General features: G+C 36.6%; 1 protein-coding gene across 3 annotated transcripts in view; it reads left to right on the top strand.

Moving 5' to 3' along the window:
- The window catches only part of USP34 (ubiquitin specific peptidase 34), a 135,092-nt gene that overhangs the window by 55,918 nt on the left and 56,531 nt on the right, over positions 1–22,643 (top strand). For 2 of the 3 annotated variants that reach the window (XM_086744019.1, XM_086744020.1), the window contains 20 exons: positions 1,281–1,406; positions 1,818–1,947; positions 2,539–2,574; positions 2,975–3,105; positions 3,668–4,284; positions 4,757–4,971; positions 6,717–6,832; positions 6,917–7,044; positions 8,039–8,128; positions 8,927–9,022; positions 9,650–9,732; positions 10,932–11,086; positions 11,976–12,089; positions 13,034–13,133; positions 13,270–13,429; positions 13,847–13,973; positions 14,068–14,215; positions 18,201–18,301; positions 19,807–20,016; positions 21,793–21,918. In XM_086744019.1, the coding sequence (XP_086600145.1) occupies positions 1,281–1,406; positions 1,818–1,947; positions 2,539–2,574; positions 2,975–3,105; positions 3,668–4,284; positions 4,757–4,971; positions 6,717–6,832; positions 6,917–7,044; positions 8,039–8,128; positions 8,927–9,022; positions 9,650–9,732; positions 10,932–11,086; positions 11,976–12,089; positions 13,034–13,133; positions 13,270–13,429; positions 13,847–13,973; positions 14,068–14,215; positions 18,201–18,301; positions 19,807–20,016; positions 21,793–21,918 (3,009 nt within the window). The remainder of the gene's footprint in view (positions 1–1,280; positions 1,407–1,817; positions 1,948–2,538; positions 2,575–2,974; positions 3,106–3,667; positions 4,285–4,756; positions 4,972–6,716; positions 6,833–6,916; positions 7,045–8,038; positions 8,129–8,926; positions 9,023–9,649; positions 9,733–10,931; positions 11,087–11,975; positions 12,090–13,033; positions 13,134–13,269; positions 13,430–13,846; positions 13,974–14,067; positions 14,216–18,200; positions 18,302–19,806; positions 20,017–21,792; positions 21,919–22,643) is intronic. The other variant, XM_086744018.1, reaches the window with a different exon arrangement.

Genomic DNA, 22,643 nt, shown 5'->3' on the forward strand with positions numbered 1-22,643 from the left:
AATGGGCTCGAACAACTTTCTGTGTCAGAGTCATTAATAATAATAACAACTTATTTCAGTTACATTTTTAAAGCAATATGTTTCCTTCCCTGATGTTCTCACGCATACAGTAACTCACACTAGTGTTAGGTCTCTGGATGTTTTTCTATCTTTTATACTATTTTAAGAACTTAATATAATTACCTAAATGCAATAATTATTTTACAATTCACAAACTCATTTTGATGTACTGGTATTTTCAAAATGTGTATGATTGATACCAGAATTAAGCCTGTCGTTATTACTTCCTGTAAAAGATTTAAACCTTTAATGTTTAAAAGGCTGACACCTTTAGACTAAAAGAATAGAAGGCCTTAAAGAACATATTTTCCACTTTTTAAACTAGGTTTTTGACAAAAATTTCTCTTCTCTGAGTTGAAGCAGATATCTCAAGGTGTTTAAATGCATCCTTATAAAGAAACCACATGAGTTAATTCCAGTTTGAATCCTGTCAAAGATGGCCTGTACCCCATAAACTGCTGACACAGATATTTTATATGCCAGGAAGGCAAAATAAAATAAGTTAGGAATGAAAAAAAAAACCCTTTTGAGTTGCGTATGTAGTAACCAACATTAAGAACTTTTTTTTTCCTAGAAGCTTCCTGTAACCATTATTTTATTTTTTGAATATCAGCATCCATACAAATGTGATTAAACCCTTTGAGTGACTGTGAAAAGCCGTATTTAACCTAAGAGGAAACATCGAGGAGCGCTGTCACTTCAGTGTGTAAATAGAATAGTTAGCTAAACACATTGTCATATTTTTTGACATCCATTACTGGAAAGACAAAAGAATTATAAATAATCCTCACACAGCTCACACAGTCTGTTCTCTCAGTCTCATATTAGTCTGTAATGTCTGTGTTTGTATTTACCACTGCTGCTAAGTTTATCATTGCAAGTATTGTTTCCCTCAGGATTTAGCATATGTATTAATATTTTCAAAATTATATTTAAGTTAAAATGCAAAATAAACTTCCACCACTTCTTTCCACCAAATCTCTTAGAACTGGAACTGAGGAAGATAGTTACATTTGATTTCACTGAACTTTAAATGATTTACAGTATGAAAATTCAACTGAATCAAAATTGCAAGTCTGATGTAGTTTGGAATTATTGGACAAGCGCTTCCTGGGAATTTGTGCAAAGATGTTGTTTAATTCTGCAATTTTAGCAATCTTTGAGGGTTTTTTAAATTTTACTTTGCTCTTGCTGTTATCTTCTCTGTTTGTATTTTGTAGCTAAAGCACTGCAGTCGTTACATACATGATTTGTTTCCCTCTTTGATCAAAAACTTGGACCCTGTCCCACTTAGACATCTTCTTAATCTGGTCTCAACTCTTCATCCAAGTGCTCACACTGAACAGGTAAAGACAAGGCGAACAAAAGCACTGTAACAAGAAAATAAGTATGTTAGTATATTAAACAAGCGTTATAGATTTGTCTTTGTCGTTTTAAAGGAATGCATGTAAAAGTAATATTCACTAATGCGCAAGAGAGCAAACTGGCTGAGTAAAGTTGTCATGTTTCTTCAAGTAGGCCTCTCCTGGCTTCAGAATCTTTTTCAGAGATTAAGACTGCATAACCACTAATAGAAAATTTTAACTTCATGTCTGAAGTTTAAAAGTGTTTCACACAACGTTATTTTGAACGTTTGCTTATTTTGGTTAGTTTATTTTGGTGAACTGTAGTATTGGCATATAGAAAGATTAACAGCAGATCTTTGCATACACCACCTACTGCTTCTTAACGGCGCTGTTACCTGGTTTTGTTTATAGACCTTGTATTTGGCTTCAATGCTTATAAAAGCACTGTGGAATAATGCACTAGCAGCTAAGGCTCAGCTGTCAAAACAAAGCTCTTTCGCATCTTTACTGAGTACCAATCTGCCCATGGGAAACAAAAAAGGTATGTGGTTTTCCAGTAGATCTCGTAGTTAAGTGTTACCTTTTCATTGTCTACTTGTTGACTTTGGAGAAAAAGGAAGTATAGAATTTCTTACTTGAAGAATTTTTTAAAAGTGTCATGCTGGCATATTTTTCAAGCAGAAGCTGAGGATAGAGATGAATGAATTAAAACTTTGTGAGCACATTTGGGAAGCTTTCTATTTCAGAACAATTCTGTTTGTGTATCTAAAGCAGTATGTATTTTTCTTTTTTTTTTTTTTTTTTTTTTTAAGTCCAGAGGATGGTCCCATAGCTCATCAATTATCTCTCCTTGTTCTGCTAAACATCTGTAACTTACATAGCTACATAAAATTTTACAAAATCTTATCTAATTTTTACCTAGTTTTTGATATTACATGCTGTTTCTGTTTTTTTGGGTTTTTTTTTGCTTGGCTGTGTATTTCGCCACAGTCATTACTAAAGGTGCTGCCAAGCCATTTTACTGTAGTTTCCCTTTCTTTTCTTACTGCCGATTTTTATGAATCGTGGACAACTATATGCTGACAAAAAGATTTTTAGTCACTTATTTTTCCATCCTGCTTTTTTCCTTCAGAAGAAGAGGAGCTCAGAAGAGCAGCCCCTTCACCTTGTAAGTATAGTTTTAGAAGTACACCGCAATCTGTTATGTTTGATACTACAGTATTCTTCTACAAGTATTAAATTTGAATAGAGGAAAAACTACTAGAAAGTTTGAAATTATGAGAAGTCAAGTGAAAATCGTATTTAGTGCAAAATCTAGGAAATTCCTATAGCTGTGCTATATGCTGGTAAGGAGAGACATCAGAATACAAATTTTGTAGTAAAATGCTCAGTGTTCTGAAAGTAATTTTTAGTGTTTAGGTACTTGGGTCGTTTGAGTTATGTCCTGTGTTCAAACGTTTGCAGGAAGAATGCTGTTAAGTTCAACATATGGGGCAGATTATGTATTACTGTTATAGTATACGTTTGTATATCACAAAGTAACTGGGGAAACTGTGGTTTTGAACTAGGGTCACCAGCAGCAAGCCCTCAAAGTAGTGACAACAGTGACACTCACCAGAGTGGAGGCAGTGACATTGAAATGGAGGAGCAGCTCATCAACAGAACAAAACATGTACAGCAGCGACTTTCAGATACAGAGGTAAGAATGTAAATCTTAGTCTGTGAATTTTGTTACTGAGTTCCCTATTATTAGCTACGAAAATAATTTTCTTCTGCAATCATTTCAAAACCTGAACAGGTACATAGCATGTATGCTTACCTGCAGCAGGACAGTGGATAGCTAGATTTTTTACTTATGCTCTATGCAGTTTACTTAGAATATATTGTACCTTGCTTATGAACAAGTGCACTGCAAAAACCACCTCAAACGGATTCCTACATTTAAGTGTATTTCAGTAAGATTAATCTCTTAGTAAGGAATTGCATGACGTACTGTTTGTGTCACACTGTCCCTCTGTGCATGTGCAAAGTCTGCACGTACACCCTGTTATGAATAAGGTACTGCAAAAATTAACTTACTAAATGTAAATGTTGCTCAGAGCATTTTGTCATTGGCAACCAAATCAAGAAAGAATGAATGGAAACTTGGAGATTTGACACGTCTTCATAAATGAAGAATGGTGTTTGAATGATGATGATGTATTTTCAGCAGTGTGTTGGTTTTTTACCAATCTTAAAAAAAAAATAAATAATAATTTCAGGAATCCATGCAAGGAAGCTCTGATGAGACAGCCAACAGTGGTGAGGATGGCAGCAGTGGTCCTGGTAGTAGCAGTGGCCACAGTGATGGATCCAGTAATGAGGCCAACTCCAGTCACGCAAGCCAGTCTGCTGGAAGCCCTGGCAGCGAGGTGCAGTCTGAAGACATTGCAGATATTGAAGCTCTCAAAGAGGAGGAGGATGAAGAGGAAGAAGATAGGAGTCATAATCCCCAGAAAAGCAGTAGGAGCACAGATCTACGAAGCAGGAAACTGGAATCACAAACAGGCATTTGTCTGGGAGACTCACAAGGGGCATCGGAGAGGAGCGGTGCAAATAATGGGGCAGGAAAGGACCATGTTTTTAACACTGACTCTGTGACACCAGTGGATAGTCGAATTAGAATGCTAGATGCTTGTTCTCGTGCTGAGGATGCAGAGCATGATATGACAGGGGAAATGAGCACTGCTCACATTTCACAGGGGTCTCAAGATTCTTGTATAACTCATACAGGGGACTTCCTTGGGGAAACTATTGGAAACGAATTATTTAATTGTCGACAATTCATTGGGCCACAACATCACCACCACCACCACCACCACCACCATCACCATGATGGGTAGGTAGCTTGGCATTTCTTCCGATTCCTTCAATAACAGAAATAAAAGTGGTAGTAAAATACTAATTTTGGGCAGAAGTTTGTATGGACGTTTTGCTATACTTCAGGATAATTTTGTCTAAATGACATTTATCACTGTGTAACTATCTGTGATGTTACACAGATGTTTTGTTAACATCTGATTAATGTTTTTGTAGTTTTTTTTATTGAATAAATATGACAACATTTAACAGAACATTAAAAATGTTTTGGAAAATGCTGTATTGATTTAACATTAAATAAGTCCACACAATCGTCATGACAGTGAGACCTTCAGTTCATCTGTAATTGTTTTTCAAAGGCACAGGAAGGTCTGCTCTTCAGACAGATGATTCATCCTGACTCTAGCTTTAGGGAGATGTCTACTGACTTGTAGTCTGCTATAAACAACTTCCTCTTTGATACTGTCCATTCTAATATTCTTCTTTTACAGGCACATGGTTGATGATATGCTAAGCGCAGATGATGTCAGTTGCAGTAGTTCCCAAGTCAGTGCAAAATCCGAGAAAAATATGGCTGATTTTGATGGAGAGGAGTCTGGCTGTGAAGAAGAGCTTGTACAGATTAATTCACATGCTGAACTAACATCTCATCTTCAGCAGCACCTTCCTAACCTTGCCTCTATCTATCATGAACACCTTAGTCAAGGTAAGAGTGATAAAAAGAAAACAAAAGCATTGTACTTCTAACTCGGTTTTATATAAGTTTGAATTAGTCTCTGATAATTAATCAAATTGTTTTAGCCATACATGTGTATTTGCCCAAAGAAACCACAGTGACTACTGAGATTTTACTGTTTCTCCAAGAGATTTGTTGTTGCATCACGTTAGATGTAGTTGGGTTTACCTTTTAATCCCCGTTCCACTTCTACTGGAACTTTTAATGCAAGTGAAAACAAATGAAGGCACTAAAGAGCCTAACAAATGTTTTTTCTCATCAGTTGTTAAATTGAAAAGGAAGGTGGCGCTGAAATGCGAGACTTTATTTTTTTTTTTTCTGTCTCTGAAAACTTATGCAATTTTTCTTCTGGTAGGTGGATCTTATTGTGATTCTGTACATGAAATCTTAAATGAACTAACCATAATGGGCTGTACGGAGGGAGGGTAATTTTTGAAAAATGAGTTTAAAATATAACTTGATATCTTAGGGAGCTTGCCTTAAAGGGCATTTTATGCTATTTCATCTTACACTGCCAAATCTTCTAGTTTACTTCAGGGTGCAATTTAAGATGCTACTAAAACACTTCTCAAGAGTTATATCATCTTCCCATATGCTATTGTGGCAGCTTCATTTTCTGTTTTATCCTCCTTTTAAATATGATGGAGGGTATGGTTAGTGAAGGTTTGACGTTTTTCTTCACTGGTCTGGCAGAACCAAGTTTGCTATCTTCCAGCAGACGGTGAAATCAGTACTATTTATACCTTTTCCTGAAACACAATTGGATAAGAAGTCTCTTTTTTTCTTTAGGCTTAACATTTCTTGTTATGTGGAACTAAATTATAGTTTCAGCCTGACATAGAAGATTTGGAAGGATTTTTTTTCTACACTACAGAGTTGAATCAAGTACTAAACCTTTGTACTTAAAACACGCTGTTAATCAGCATATTTTTTCAATATTTTCCATAGCTATTACACAACTTACGAAGATCTAAGTTGTTGTTTCAGCATGAGGCCTTCAGTGCAGATTATTTTTGACACCCCCAGTTTTACACATGCAAATAATTAGTGTTCTGCACGCAATCTAAATTTTCTACTTGGCTTTGCTGATACATGAAAATACCAAATAGTAGATAGATGAATGGTGCCAGCTGTGGCCATGTATAAGAACAAAAATGTCTGTCAGTGTTTATGAAAACGTGATGGGTTTCTAAAATAATGCACTTTGATACTCTATCATATGTAAAAAATGGTGTTTGTTTTTTCCTGTTTTTTAGTTAGATATAGAAGATCACACAGTATGAGGGGAATTTATTGAAATGTGCTTATTTCTTTTCTCCAACCGTGGTGGTTATAAAGATAACCTCCCTTCGGACTACAGCACTGCAGAAAGATTTAAGAAATCTTTTAATTGCTCTTTGAATTAAATCTAATAAAATTAAAAAGCAATTGCATCTGCAGTTCTTAAGTACTGTTTTTATTGCACCTTGCCTTTAGCCAAAACCAGTGTAAATATTGGCTTAACTATCCTGTTGGCTTCTTGTATGGTCATAATGTTTTGTCATTTTTTAAGAACCCATATGTGGAAAAAGGCTGCAATTACAATGTTGTTGTGTACACTTTAAAATAGCCAAGTTTACATATGAAGCATGTTGTTGTTCACGCACGTAGGGAATAATGTTCAGATTAGCTAGTTCCTTCTATTTATTCAATAACGGTCTTTATATTTTGTTCAGGACCAGCAGTTCATAAACATCAATATAATAGCAATGCGGTGACGGACATTAATTTGGATAATGTTTGTAAGAAAGGAAATACCCTTTTGTGGGACCTGGTCCAGGATGAAGATGCAGTAAGTTGAATACCAGAAAATACTATTTTTTAAAAAGAAAATAAATATATACTATTCAGTGACCTTTCTTTCTACTTGCTGTAGATTCATCTCTCTGAAGGGTTAATAAATGAAGCAGAGAAGCTGCTCTGTTCTTTAGTGTGCTGGTTCACTGACAGACAGATTCGAATGAGATTTATTGAAGGCTGCTTAGAAAATTTAGCAAACAACAGGTAACTTAAATAATAAATTATGTGTTTTTACATTTATCTGTTTTTGCAACATACGGGAAATTCAAGTTGACTGTAGCAGTTACTTAACTTTACAGGAATACAAGTTAAACTAGACAAAAGTAGAAGTATAAAAATAGTTTTTAAATTGTTACAGATGTATTTGATGTTCTATTTTTCTATTCTATCAGTGTCCTGAATTTCTCATCTTGTTAAACTTGTCCCTTCTGCCAGAGGTTACTGCCTTCCTACCAGTTGGAAAATCAGGTCCACATTTTAGCCAGCTGAGTGCAAGGTCGAGTGCCTTAGCATAAGATTTTAAATTGAATATTTAGATTTTTACATGCAAGTGGCTGAGGAACAGACAAGTTTTTTTCCACCAAGTCTATTGAGGGGCTTAATTTCTATGAAGAAGCAGCTGGAGGCTGAAGAAATACCTTGACCTCAGATAATTTATTTTAATACCAGCCAAAGCTGTACAGTTTGAAGACTGGCAAAAGTGGAATTTATTTTGTTAATAGAATCAATCAGCTGCTGGACATCACGTGCAGTGTTATATTGTTACCTTTTTGCTAAGAACTGTATTTCTGAGATGAGTTACAGGTATGCTGAGATATTAATGAAAAACAGAAATGTGAAGATAGTTATTGCTGATACGAAAGTTCTGTTACGTGCAGTTTGCGCACCTGTTGAGTTTTCCTAGATAGTTGTCTTACAATACACAGCTACTTGCATCTATGATGAGTTTGAGGCAGATTTATGTCTGCTATGTCATCTGTTTGTAAAAAAGACATACTAATTTTGCTGAAATTTCAAAAGGTTCAGATTCAGAAAGCTTGATTGGCTGACATGATGGTAAAGCTCACATGGATATTTCTAGTGCTTTCAGTTAGCCTGTTTGCTCACTGAACCTGAGTTTTTCAAAGTAATTTTCCAACAAACTATTTAAATTTTCTTACAATGATATATTGTCATCATTTCTCTCTTTCTCCTTTAGATCAGTAGTAGTTTCTCTTCGTCTTCTTCCAAAGCTGTTTGGTACGTTTCAACAATTTGGGAGCAGTTACGATACACATTGGATAACAATGTAAGTAACCCCTGGTCCCCAACAGATGAAACCAGCGGAAGTGATGACATTTAGGGGACTGCTGCAAGGCTTGCTCCTTTAGTGTGGTCCAAATTAATAATGACCTAAGGTTGTCATCTGTCTGTTATCTTGCTGAAGTGTTTGAGCTTGTCTAATCCCTCAGGCCTAAGTTTCTTCAAAATACGTGTTACTGTAGTAACTGAAGTGAAGACTCATTTGTAATTTTTTTCTTAATCTCCGCCCTTTAAATCCCAAAGGACTTGCCGACAGTACTAGAGATACAGTAATAGTAGATTGTGAAAGGTTGTAGTGACTTGATACGTCATTCTCTTCTGATTGTGTATCAAATGCTTCTCAGTAATAAAAGGTTTAGTGTACAAGAAAACCTTTAAAATGTGAAGATATATTACATAACATTCCTTACTAGAGCAAACCATATAGCTAGCTAGTCTGACTATAGAGAATGGACTGCTGGAACTTCTGGGAAAGATTACAGTGATTATCAGCAATTTTTCTTGGCCTTTTTGACATGACATTTCAATATGTGCCCGGTTCTGAGTTTTGGCTTAGACTTTTTCAGAATTAGGGCCTTTAGGAACGGTTTTCATGGTCTCCAAAGGAGAGGGTTCTCTGTCAGTCCTATGCCTGAAAATAACAATGATGAAAAGGAAGAGGCTACTGTACTGGAAAATACTCCTGAATTCATGGTAGATGGAATATGGAATATTTACTTTGGGTTTATGTGCGTGCAATTTTCCTGTAATGGCGTTCTGATTCCTGCCCTTTGAATTGACGCAGGTGGGCAGAAAAGGAACTTAATATGATGAAACTTTTCTTTGACAATTTGGTACACTACATTCAGGCAGTCAGGGAAGGACGACATAAACATGCATTGTAAGTACACAACTCACTTTGAGTGTTTGCTATTTTATGTTTGTAAACATTTCTTTTCTTTTCTGTTTTTCTTCTAATATGTTCTTATGAGTAAATACTTTCTGTAGGGACATGACATGCTTAGGGAGATGAAGGTTTTTGAAAATAATAACATTTTAAATAGCTTCCTTTTCCTTAAAAGAAAGTCATAACAACTCGTATGTCATTTTTCTTAGACATTATGTTGAATATTTATTTACAAATAAAGCATTAAGATTTTATATATTCAAATCAATTGAAAGTGATTTCATATCATAAAACTATTCAAAAGTTTCCATTAAAAAAAAAATCTGTTATCATTAATCTTTGTAGTAGGTTTTTCTTTGTTTAACACGTTCATCCACACTTTCCAACCTGTATGATTAGGTGTACGTACACAAGGAATACAATTTCTAGCTTCCCAGTCCTGGAGGAATAGATGATTCATGTTTTGATAGATGTCAAAGTCATTATGTAAATATGGGAATGACAATTAAAAGACGTTGTTATTTATGGATCAATAAGAAAAAGTTATTAATGGTTTTAAGAGGCACATGAGTGGGGAAAAAAGTTACGACAATAAACAATTAAAGAATCTTCTATTTTTAGATACAGCCACAGTGCAGAAGTTCAGGTTCGTCTTCAGTTCCTGACATGCGTGTTTTCAACTCTAGGATCACCAGATCATTTCAGTAAGTATTTGAGCTTACTTTGGCAGAGAAGCACCTCATAGTAAGGCTCACGTAGTTCTTAATAACCAATGTTAGCTTAAATAAATACAATATTTTAAACAGATACAATTTTAAATAATATCTGATACGCTTTCAAAAGAGGGAAGATTTTTTTATTAAAGCACAGAACCAACACTGCAGTTTAGATCTTATTGCAGTTGTGTGAGAATAAGTTTTTGTCATCTGTGCTTCAGTTTTTCTAAATATTAGAATTGTAGTAATTATTGAAATTAAGGTAATATATTCTGTATTTGTGGGGTTTGGTTCATGCCCACGATGTTCCCAGAGGTCTTTGACTGGAGTGCAGTGTAAGTTGTGATACCAAAAAGGAATAACTCTTTATATTTTAATACTGTCAGAAATTGGTTTACACTCCCTTTAGGGTCTTTTGTGAAAGTGGTATTCTGTATGATAGTTGATCTGTAAAGATGCTGAAATCTTTTCACTCTAAAAGGATAAAAACAGAAATCTCTTGATGTGGCTGATGGAATTAGAAGTTGAACATAGTTTTCTGTGGTTTTAGTAACCATTGGTGGCTGTCCCTTCCATATGTCAAAGCTGGCATACAATCCATGGCTTGTCCCTCTGGTCATTAGAGTACAGGAAGGAATGAGAATATCTGTGACCAAGAGAAAAAAAAAAATACAACCTTTTAACACTGTGTTTGCTAATGTTGATAGGATCCCCACGATTCTTTTTAAAAAAAAAATTGTTGAGATGACAGATACTTGTGCAATCTAAGAAAAATAAACCTACAGTTTTCTTGAAAGGAATAACAATGAAATAGTTAGAGAGATACTGTTTTCAGCCACAGTCTCAATACTCAGCTCAAAGCTGGACTCCAGGTTGTGCCCAGTAATTATTTATGATCTGGGAAACAACCTGCTGTTTAGAACGAGATCTCAGGTCAGCCTACTCTACTCATTGTTTTAGTAATGACCGATGGCACTAATGACCAAAACCCCTAGCTGATTGTCAGCTCTGAAAGGGGAAAAGTATGATTCCTAGTTGGTTGGTGGTGCATTTTCCTTCTGGTCTCTTCAGAAACTTCTCCTGACAGAAACTATTCTGATTTTTCTGTATGTGTTCCTGGTTTTGTAGAATATTGCTATATATTTGATATTATAAAGGAGTACTTAAAAATACTTCCCTAATTTTAGGGTTGAGTTTAGAACAAGTGGACATACTGTGGCACTGCTTAGTAGAAGATTCTGAATGTTACGATGATGCACTACACTGGTTTTTAAATCAAGTACGAAGTAAAGATCAGCATGCTATGGGTATGGAGACTTACAAGCATCTTTTTTTGGAAAAGGTACGTAGAGAGTTAATTGCAACCTTATTAATTCTAATTAAAGTGTTTCTTTCCATATCAGCACTGTTCAATGTATTGAAAATTCTTTTAATGAAAAACTTGTCTTCAATAGTCTGAGAGGGCCCCACTTGTCGCACAGTGATTTTTCTATGCTTGGAGGGAAGAGAGGAACAGATTGGCCTGAGTTCTTTTTAACACTAGTACTCACTTGAGTGTTCCTTTGCAAATAGCCTGTGTGTTGTATCAGAAGCTGTATAGCACTTCATTTCAATTTGAAAAAAAAAGCCATCCAAAACTATACTTTCTTTCATGATCTAGAGCTACCTGACGGAAGAAATTACTTTTCTTCTTTTTTGGGAGGGGCATATAAATCTCATCCGTTAATCCACTGAAAATATGAACATGCAGCAGTAGAACTTTTTGCAAGGAGTCCCATCCATTTCAACAGATGACACTAAAAAATGGATAGATTGTGCAATAATTAATGTAGTCTAGTTCTTTTTCAAGGTTGCACAGTCTTTGTCTGGTTTTGTAAGCATGTGAATTTTTTGAATGGACGTGTCATATGCTACCAAATTGTCTTGCTGCTGATAAGTTAAGCACCTAATGTTACAATAATAATTTTAGTTACGTCTGCAGTGCCACAGTCCAAATCGGTGGTAGAGAAAAGAGGTTTGTTTAAGCCAATTACAGTTGATTTTTTGTATCGTATATGAAATTCAGAGAGTACGATCTTTTGCAAGAATAAATGTTAATTTATCTACTACATTTGAGTATGATAGGTAGTAACAAGGACATTTTTCTATGCTAATGAAATAAATACCCTGCGATTGCTATCCTTTCCATAACAGAATTTTCTTCCGTACTTAAGTGCATTCATTTTATTTAGATGCCACAACTAAAACCTGAAACTATTAGTATGACTGGCCTCAACCTCTTCCAGCATTTGTGTAATTTGGCTCGACTGGCTACCAGTGCGTATGATGGTGGCTCGAACTCAGAGGTAAGCCTAGATTCTGTGCTTGGATTTTTCTTTCGGGGGGGAAGGGGAAAGTTAAATTACTTACCTGTAACAGCATCTCTCTTGAGTGCTTACTGACTTGAATATTGTTTACTGCTTTAACATAGTAATGTCACAGCTGGTAGTGGTGGGGTCAGTACAGATTACTGCCTTGAGGAGAGCCCTGCCAGCTCAGGAGTCAGAAGTTGCAAGTGTGGGACACTGAAATGGAAATAAGAGGCCAGTGATCCTGACCTTCCCTCATAACTCTGAGCATGTGTAGCTTTTGTCTCTGGAGGCAGAGATAGGAAACCACAAAGAAAACGATACCCATTGCCTGCATATCTTTATCATATTCTTAACATAACTGAACTGTATTCACTATTGTGTTTAAAGAATGTGTTTGTAACATTTACTTTTCTAAACAAGAAGATTCAGATGACATTCTGTTAATCATATTTAATTCTGACTAGAAATCTGTTGTAAAATTTGTCTCAGTTACGTGTGGTGTGCTTTAAAAGTTTTTCTTCCATAGTTTTTTTTATACGGAGAAGCTATTTCAGAATTAAAACGATATACAGAATGTTTTTCTGTGAATGGATTTGAGTCAATTTTTGCTTAAAATTTCTCTTCTTGCAATGAATACCAATAATAGTTTTGGTTTTAAGGCTTAATTTAAAAGTATTCCTGTTTGTCAAAAATGAAAGTTCACTCTTTTGAATTGTAATCAGTTCTCCTCATGCCTCAAAGTATGAAAATGGTTCTGTGAAACTTAGAATTTGGTCGTAATTGAAGTGTGCAGTGATGAGAGCCTGAGCAGAAGAAAAACTGAGATATCTTTATTAAGTGCATCAAGAGGCCAGTAAAGTGTCTCAGGTCAGAGAAGCATCACTCCCAGTAAAATAATGATGCAGTGTTTTGTGTTTGTTTTCCTTTTGTCGAAACAGTTGTGTGGCATGGACCAATTCTGGGGTATTGCTTTGAGAGCACAGTCTGGTGACGTCAGCCGAGCAGCTATCCAGTATATCAACTCTTATTATATCAATGGTATGAATTTTCATTTTTATTTTTACTTTCTGTTTAGAGTGTTGTAAAGAGTCTCTAGTGTTACCCTCTTCTTCATGTTAAAATGCGTAGTCCCAAAGTTGCACATATATATGATTTACTTGAACTGATATTGCAGGTAAAACTGGTCTGGAAAAAGAACAGGAATTTATTAGCAAGTGTATGGAGAGTCTGATGATAGCTTCCAGTAACCTTGAGCAAGACTCTCATTCAAGTCTGACCATTATTGAGAGAGGACTCTTAATGCTGAAGACACACCTGGAGGCTTTTAGGAGAAGGTAAATAGATCCATTTGTGTATTTGGATGCGGAATTTATTTACATTCCTCTTACCGTAATGACAAGTGAGTTGTTATTAATTTAAGTATTAGTTTCTTTGTGTAAAGTAAAGGCAGTAGTGGATAATTTTAAAAGCTAATATGTAAGGTTTAAACAGTTACAAGGCTTGACTCTTGTCCTTGTATAAAGACACATGGATGTGGTTCGTATTTTGCTATGCCTTACCAAATAAACTTTTTCAAAGTTATTTCAGTTTTGTTTGAAAAATAGTGAGAATATCAGTAACAAATTCTTATTTGAAAAAAAAAAAACAGTGAATAAAGGTGCAAGTTTTGGCTTTCCTCTCATTCAGAATAAAGTTTATGTTAAATGGGCTTTGACAAAAATACTTTTTCAATGTTTTTACCTGTTCTTAAGATTTGCGTATCATCTGAGACAGTGGCAGATTGAAGGCACTGGTATCAGCAGTCACTTGAAAGCCCTGAGTGATAAACAGTCACTGCCACTGAGAATTGTGTGTCAGCCAGCTGGACTTCCTGACAAAGTAAGCTAAAGTCCCTTTTAAAAGTACATCCTAAGCTGTTAAATTTCAGTTAGTCCATGATACACTTGGAAAAACAAAATGTGTTTTATTTCAGATGACTATAGAAATGTATCCCAGTGATCAAGTGGCCGATCTACGGGCAGAAGTCACCCATTGGTACGAAAATTTGCAGAAGGAGCAGATAAGTCAACAAGCACAGCTTCAGGAGTTTGGCCAAAGCAGCCGCAAAGGGGATTTCCCTGGTAAGCTGTAGTACTCATAACTGTAGTTTTTACCTTTATGAGTGTTCATCCGTTTACAGCTTAGAAGATTAAGTTTTTTTTCTTTCCCCAGATACCCTAAATAAGCAACTATTACAATTTAATTTCTTCTAGTTGTAGTTATAGTTAGTATCACCCTCACTTTTAATTAATAGCATTGTTTCTTGAACACTACCATTTGTTTGAAATAGCAAAGAAAATGCAGATCTCCAAAAGGTCCTTAGATCCAGCCAGGCTCCAAGTCCCCATAGACTTTTCCCCACATTATTTTTCTTCTAGTTGTTTTAATTAATTATGTTGTTTTCTGTAATTTGGAGATTCTGTTTCATAGAACCTTATTCTATGTTTTGTTGAATTTATACATTTCTGGCTCTGCCATTGAGTCAGAATTTGAAGTCATAATTCAAATTCATAATTTATATGCTGCGTATAACTATTCCAGTCAGGTGTAAGATTTTGCTCACTCCTGCAACTGCTTTTTAATTTATGATCATCCTGGAGCAAAAATGATCACTTGTCCTATTTTGACGCTCGTAATTTGGAGTGTCACCTTGCTCCTGTTATAGTCATTGCATGATTGCGGTGTGATGAGTATGCATCCTGTTGTTGTTCCCTGTCTTAATGTGTTTTTGAGTGAATGAAAATGTCTGCTTTATCTTTTAGAAGGAGGAGGTTTTCTGAATCCTACTGATGTTATATATTATAGCATTCTTGTGGGTTATTGCTCTTCAAAATGTTATTGTTTTCTAAATTATCTTCTCGGTGTTTTGTATTCTTTCTTTCTCATCATGAGCAAGAGTTAGTATGTAATGCATATTATCTGAACAAAACCTGTCCATGAACAGCTTATTCCAACACCACTGACTGTTAATAAATGTGTAAACGTGAATCCGACTTCTTTTCATAGCTTAACAACTTTTAAAAAGAATGTTTTAATGAGACAGACTGTCAGTAAACCAGACTGAATTTTAGACATCTTAATTCCTTCTTTGCAAAGTCTTTCTCCAGCCATTCGTCAGAAACTGTTTTAGTAAAGACACTATCTTGTTTTCCCCCAAGTACAGCCGCATAGCAGAAATTTTAATTTTTGTTTTAGCTGAGATTTTAGAAACACATGATTCAGAAAATTCAGAATTGTAGTCCTACAGCAATTGCAGTTCACTCATGTTCCATACGAACAATGCCATTTGCTTTGTAGAATGCCTGTGCTGATAGCCATAATTTTGCACAATTTTTCTGGATGTTGTTTTATTTTTTCTATGTTTATTGCACTAATTAGTAACATACCATAACTATGGGAAACTGGAGAACGATAAAATTTGTATCTGTCAGTTCATAAACCCCATGTCCTTTGCTAGATTTGAAACCTGTAGTAATGACTCTAAGTGCTTTCTTTTTTAATTGATATCTGTGTTGGCTGATAGGTGCATAAAATCCATAAGGGGCTAAATCTCCTATTGAACAAACTCCTGGAGAGGTCTCTCTGCATTGTTCTTTGCATGCCACTGTCTGTTTGGAATAATCTAATCACATGATTTTTACTTTCGAACTGCTAATTTTGTGACGATAGGACTGAAACTGAGACTTGCAGATAAAACCTGCAGTTTTACTCGTCCCCACCCTATTTTGAGGACTGTTTTGTATAGATTTAAAAAAAGAAAAAAAGGACTTTCTAAAAAATTTTGTTGCTCACAAAGATCTCTGAGTTGTGGTTCAGTGTATTGACTGTTTACACTTAAAAACTTGGGTCATTCTGCATGAGTACGGAGTGCACACTTGTGTCTCAGTGACTTTTACTATGTCCATTTGAATATACCTCTATTAGTTAATCTACAACAAAACCAGTTCCAGGTTAGGAACCTGACATGGCGGTTATTTCATCAGCTTAGGTAGAAATCTGAGCAGAGTTTATCAAATCCCAGTAGAAATTAAAGGCTTGTGATGTCAGAGTGCATTTGTTTTCTCTTGTCTTGTCCTCATAGAGCTAAACCTCATTGCCCTTTAATTGGTTTTCAGTTGTTTTCTCAGGTGGGCTTTCGATTCCACTACATAGACAGAGATAACAGAAATTTTTGTCAAATTTTGGCTCTTGGAATTCTAGACTTGCACCTTTTTTTTTTTTCTGCTTCTTTTTATTTTTTTTTATCTGTTGTTAACTGTGACTGGCACTTATGCTGTTGGCCTCCTTTAGCACTCCTGTTAGCCTGCCTTTTCACCACTGTGTAGACGGACATGTAATTGCCAGCATCCTTGCACAAAGTGTTGTTTTCATTTTCCTGCTCTTGGGATTCATGAACAAATGGCGTGTTTGAAGTGACGTCTAACACCTGGTGTCTTAAAAGGAAATTTAGTTTGAGAAGATGAAGACACTGAAAATTAATGTTAAACAGATTGTTACAGAAGTGAGAGAATTTATTTTGGAAAATGAAGCTGCAGATACTGAGACAGGCTAAAAGAATCTTAAAGCTTTTATTAGTTACAGATACATTTCTGTTTGGTTTTTTTTTTTTGTTTTTTTTTTGTTTTTTTTTTGGTTTTTTTTTTTTGTCATCATGCTTCTGTCAAGGGAATATCCAAGAATGCTCACTAGCCAAAACTTTGGGAATGTATCTCTAAGCAGTAGATGCATTCACATTTATTTAATGTTCCTTTTAATTCTCTTTCACTACAATAACCTTTTTTTTTTTTCTGTTCACCAGACATTTACCATGTAATTCTTTTGAGGTCCCAATACCTTTTGTAACATCTGTTGCTCATTTCAAATCTGCATTGCTCAGAGAAATGTGAAATTGCGTTTACTTCTTATTGAGATTTTGTTGTGTTCTTTCTTCTGAAATCTGTTACTAGTTTGCTGAAGTGCAGAGGATGGTAGATTTCTGTATTATTTTGTGGATGATGTGTTTGCCTGCCTTTATCTATTTGACAATATTTTATCTGACTGCATTCATAAGTTTCAAAGCAGCCAGCTGGGGAGGATGGGAACAGTGATACATATGTGAGATTATTCCGAACTCCACATAAAACCATCATGGTTTTACTGTTAACTGACAGGCGTCTTCAGTGAGCTGCTGTCTATCCATTTTTTTCCAAGAACATCCCAGAAATTTTGTTTGGGTAGGATTTGAGGATCGTATTTATTTGGCTGATACCTCCATTTGGCTGGCAGTCCCATCAATGTTACTGTGCGTACGTCTCACTGGACTGCTCTAGTTTGGAAATGTCAGCACTGGGGTGTGTACCTCAGCTGGTTTAGGGGTAGCATCACCTGGATTTATTGTGTGCACAGGTCAGCAGAGACTGTGGCTGCAGACTGCCAGTGAAAGGCTTTCAGTATTTACCAGAAGAAACAGGCTGGCTGCACGTGCGCTGCACTGTGCCTGTCTTCATGACAGCGAAGGAATGAAGTTTAAGTTCACTGCATATACATAGACTCTTTTTGTTGTTGTTTTAACCCTTGTCTGTGTTCCTGTAGCCAGGTAATAGACCATTCTGAAGCATTTTCAGGTTACAGAACTCTGAGTGCTTCCCAAGGTTTCTGCAAGAGGTTCAAAAAAATAGGCTTTTCTGAAGAAGCCTCATTGAAATCCCAGTGTCTAAGTGTAATGGTACTGCTCTTCACCGGTGTGGAGGACGGGGGTGTAATGTTGGGAAAAATGTATTTGTAAGAACAGTGGATGAAAATTTCAATCCATGACAAATATCTGTGTACCACAACCGATGGTTTTCATCTGTGTTATGAACACTTTTTGCTACAAGACTGCATGCACTGTTATTGAGAGGTTATTTCTGAATATGCACAAGTAAATGTAGTTTAACGTGAGAATGAGTTTTTGTAAGGAAATTGCATGAAATTTTTTATTCATTTTAATTGTTGCTGGAGGATGTACTATTAAAAATAAGGCTTAGCACTTTCATAGAAAATGAAACTATGATTCTAGAAATTTACTGAAATATGTTTTTATCCTAGGTGGCCTCATGGGACCTGTGAGAATGATTTCATCTGGGCATGAACTGACAACGGATTATGATGAAAAAACGCTTCACGAATTGGGTTTTAAGGATATGCAGGTATTACCAGCATATAGACAGCAGTCACTGGAAAAGATTGGTTGATATGTTGCTTTTGACTTGTGCAGCTGATGTATGTAGTGGTGGTGGAAGATATACTTTTATTTAGGAGCATCCTATAGTTTTCTGAAACTAGTTGTTTCATGCTATCCAATATGTGCCTCCTGTAAGCTCAAACTAACACTGTCAGTCCTTACTGCTTCCAGTCTTCAAAATAATTAATAATTTTATAAGCCTAATTCTGGTTATGTTAGCAGATATGAAGACTTGAGGAATAAAAGAAAAACTTCAGGTTTTTTCAGTCATCAAGGAAAGCACAGGACCAGTGAAAACAGAATCAAATATCCATGTTTTATCTGAATTGTTGAACACGTACTAATTCCGTAGTAGCAGTGACTAGCTCTCTCTTTTCACAGGTTAAATCTGAAGCATTTTTTTAATGCTTATCTGTAATTTTTTAATCTCAATTCAGAGCTCCTGTTAGTGGTCTGCTCATAAGTTTGCTGAAGTTAACAGTATCGAAAGCATGATTTGATTTGTTTAAGTGTGAATGACATCCTGACTGTTTTAAGGAGATGGGAGGGTAACAAAACTTACAGGCAGATCATCACATACATTCTTTCTATCTAAAGGAAAACTAAACTCATACTGTACACCTTCAGGGATCTGCTGACATCCTTTTAAAAAGACGAGTACTGGCTGATAGGCTTACCTGTGCTGTTGCTGGCTGTTAGCAATGTAGCAGTTAAGTCTGTATTGACTTTCGTGGTTCCAAACTGGATGATCTGTTGGACTACGTCTTTGTTTTTTGATTGTTCTTTTTGCTAAATGAATTGGGTTAATTCAAAAGCAAACCCAATTTTTAAAATTATTTTTTCCTATTAACATAGATCATTTTACAGAGTTGAACTATGGTGCAATCGAATGAGTTCTTACGTTTGCAGAACCTGGAGGAGCAGTAGCGTTCAGTTTGAATGGCTGGGCGCGATCAATATATGGTCCTGATAACTAATCAGCAGGAGCAGTTCATCTGAGAACGACTGTCCACACTGCGGTTATGCCAGTGTAACAGATGTTTGCTTTTCAAACCACACTGCTGTTTGTGTTGTGGTGCCCTCGCTAGCATTCTTCTGGTCTTTGAGCCATTGTATCTCATTTTTCCTCTGGATCAGTTGTTGTGCCATTTCCTTAATGTACTGAGAAGTCAGACCAGTACTAGGGTCTCCCCAGCCTGAATGGCTAAATAAGGGATGAGGGACAAGGAAACAGGATCATCAACTGCAACGACAGCAAACAGTGTATGCAACTACACCACAAATGCCTTAAGTGAAAGGAAAACCAAGCTTTAATTACACAGTTGCTCAAAATGCTGCTTGGTAAAGATTTGAAAACAAAAATACTGATGTATTTTTAAGTTCTTAATTCTGATCCTGTTGAAAACATTCCGTAGTTTTAGCATATGAATTTTTGAAATTGTCTCTCTCCTTGATTCTGTCTGTTTCTAGATGGTGTTTGTATCCCTGGGTGCACCAAGGAGAGAACGTAAAGGTGAAGGGGTTCAGCTTCCAGCATCTTGCCTACCTCCTCCTCAGAAGGACAACATTCCAATGCTTTTACTCCTGCAAGAACCTCATCTTACCACCCTTTTTGATTTGCTAGAGATGCTTGCCTCTTTTAAACCTCCTTCTGGAGAAGTGGCTATGGAAGATAGTGAGGTGATTTAGAATAATTCTATTAGACTGATTACCTTAAAGTTTTATTTAATTGGATCGATTTTTCCTACCTAGCCGATTTCTTGGGTACTCTGTCCAATTGCTAGATATATTTATTGCCTGCATATTCGCATTTCACGTATGGTATAATCATGATTTTTCTGATTTTCTTAACAACATTGGTCTGATACATTTTAAGTGTGCTAAATATTGTAGAAGCTATGCAAAAGTAATTCTTAAGAAAGAATATTGATTATTTCAATAGACGTGGTGACTAATAATGGGAATTGACTTGAAGAAAGGTTTGTAAAGGTCTTACTGCAAAAACTCACATTTTATGTCTTATATGCCATTATTAGCTTGTGTAAAATGAAATAATCACTAGTATAGTCTAACTAGTAGTTTATTTTAAAGTTTTAGTTATACTCTAATATTTCAAGATATTTTATGCTGTAAGGATAATGCGTCGTAGTTCAACCCCGCTTGGGACCAGACTACGCAGTCTCTCTCTCGCTCCCCCCACCCTCCGAGAGAATAGGGGGAGATGATATAAGGAAAAAACGGCTCGAGGTTTGAGATAAGGACGGGGAGAGATCCTTAAAGTTACCATTACAGGCAAAACAGACTCAACTTGGGGAAAACTATTCATTTATTTCTAAAACTAGCAGGAAAATGAGACAGGGAACAAGATAACCTCCCCCTACCCCTCCCTCTTCCCAGGCTTAACATTATGTCTACCTCCTTCCCTCCGCCGAGCGGCACAGGGGGGAAGAGGGAATGGGGGTCGCGGTCAGTTCATCATGCATTGTTTCACACCGCTACTTCGTTGTCGGGGGAAGAACTCCTCACATTCCTCCCCTGCTCCAGCGTGGGGTCCCTGCCATGGGCCACAGTCCTTCGTGAAACTGCTCCGGTGTGGGTCATCTCTTCCACGGGGTGCAGTCCCTCCAGAATGGCTGCCCCAGTGGGCCCTCCATGGGCCACAGCCGCCTTCAGGCATCCACCTGCCCCGGCGTGGGGTCCTCCACGGGCTGCAGGTGAATCTCTGCCCCTCCATGGGCTGCAGGGGGACAACCTGCTCCACCATGGTCATCACCACAGGCTGCAGGGGAATCTTGGCCAGGAGCCGCGTTACTCCTCCCCCTCCTTCTTCACTGACGTTGGCGTCTGCAGCCGTTCCTCACAACAGGCTGGCAGACGCCTCTCAGGATCCTTTTTACATCTTATTCACTTCTCATCTCCTCTCCACTTCTCGCAGCCAGGCCGGGCCGAGTTGGGCCTGGTTGGCTGCCCGGCGATAGGCCAGAGGGTGAGGCCTGCAAGGCCCACAAGGCTCGCGCCTCCCCCTCTCTGCCCCTGCTCAGCTCCTTCACATCTTCTTCCCTTTTTTTTTTTCTTCTGTTTTCCCCTTCTTAAATATGTTATGGCAAAGGTGTTATCAGGGAACATTCTGCTACCAATTGGCTCGGCCTTGGCCAGCAGCGGGTCCGCCCTAGGTCCGGCCGAATCCAGTGGACAAAGGGCAGCGACTTCTAGCAGTTTCCCACAGAGGCTACCACCTTAGGCCCCCCTCGCTAAACAAAACCAGAACATAATGGAACTTAGTTTCTTGCAGGTTCAGTGAGACTTCAGCTGTCATGTTCTGTTTAAGTATTTCCATCAGATGGGAAACAGATAGCATGTTACTTAAGAATAAATACATTTTTGGATGTTGAATCTTAGCAAGGTTATTTTCTCAAAGTAGTTCACAATATGAATGATTGTTCTATGATTTGTCAGAGTGCAAGATGTGAAGAACTACATCTCCATGCAGAAAACTTATCCAGACGTGTCTGGGAACTGTTAATGCTTCTGCCAACGTGCCCTAATATGTTGCAGGCATTCCAGAATATTTCAGATGAGCAGGTAAAAAAAAATGCTTGTTTTACATGTTTATTATACGTGGATGTTTTAATGCCTAGTGGTTTAGTTGAATTTTACCCAAAGAGGAATGTTAAATAGTATGTTAAGTACGCTGAGACACAAGTAAACCTAACAAACCTAATAATTCTTATGAAATTAGACTAAACAGAGATGTCAGTTTAGATGCCAAAGTTTGTTTTTACAATTTCTTTTAAAAATGATTTAATAAATGAAAGGAGTAGTAAATACTGATTGTTGCAATCTTTTGATTTGAATTGAAGCAGCAGTTCCTTGATTTGCAGCCGTGCTTTAACATTATGACTGTTTAATAGTAATCCTTTTGTACTCTCTTCTGTAAGTTCAAAACATGAGTACTATCTTTAGAGCAAGAAATCAACTAGGTAAAAATTTTGCCTCTTTTGAAGTTGTTGAAAACACATTAACAATTTTTAGATGTTATGGTTTTTTATGGACACATCAAAATTCTGGTGGAAGTTAAAATTTTGAGTATAACATTTGGCTTCCTCTACTTTAAAATGGTGTGCACCTTAGCTTATAATAATGCTGGAGGTTTTACTCACATTTCATTGAGTGCATGTTTTTCAAATTGTTAATCATGTTATAGGAATTTACTTGAAATTGTCTAATTTGAGGTAATAGATGAAATTAAAAACAAAATAATTTGTTCATGTCACTTTAATGCTCTCCCTGCATTTTTTTTATGTAGC

Source organism: Chlamydotis macqueenii, chromosome 3 (assembly GCF_036417535.1).
Source record: "Chlamydotis macqueenii isolate bChlMac1 chromosome 3, bChlMac1.mat, whole genome shotgun sequence".
In the NCBI taxonomy this organism is placed as follows: Eukaryota; Metazoa; Chordata; class Aves; order Otidiformes; family Otididae; genus Chlamydotis; species Chlamydotis macqueenii.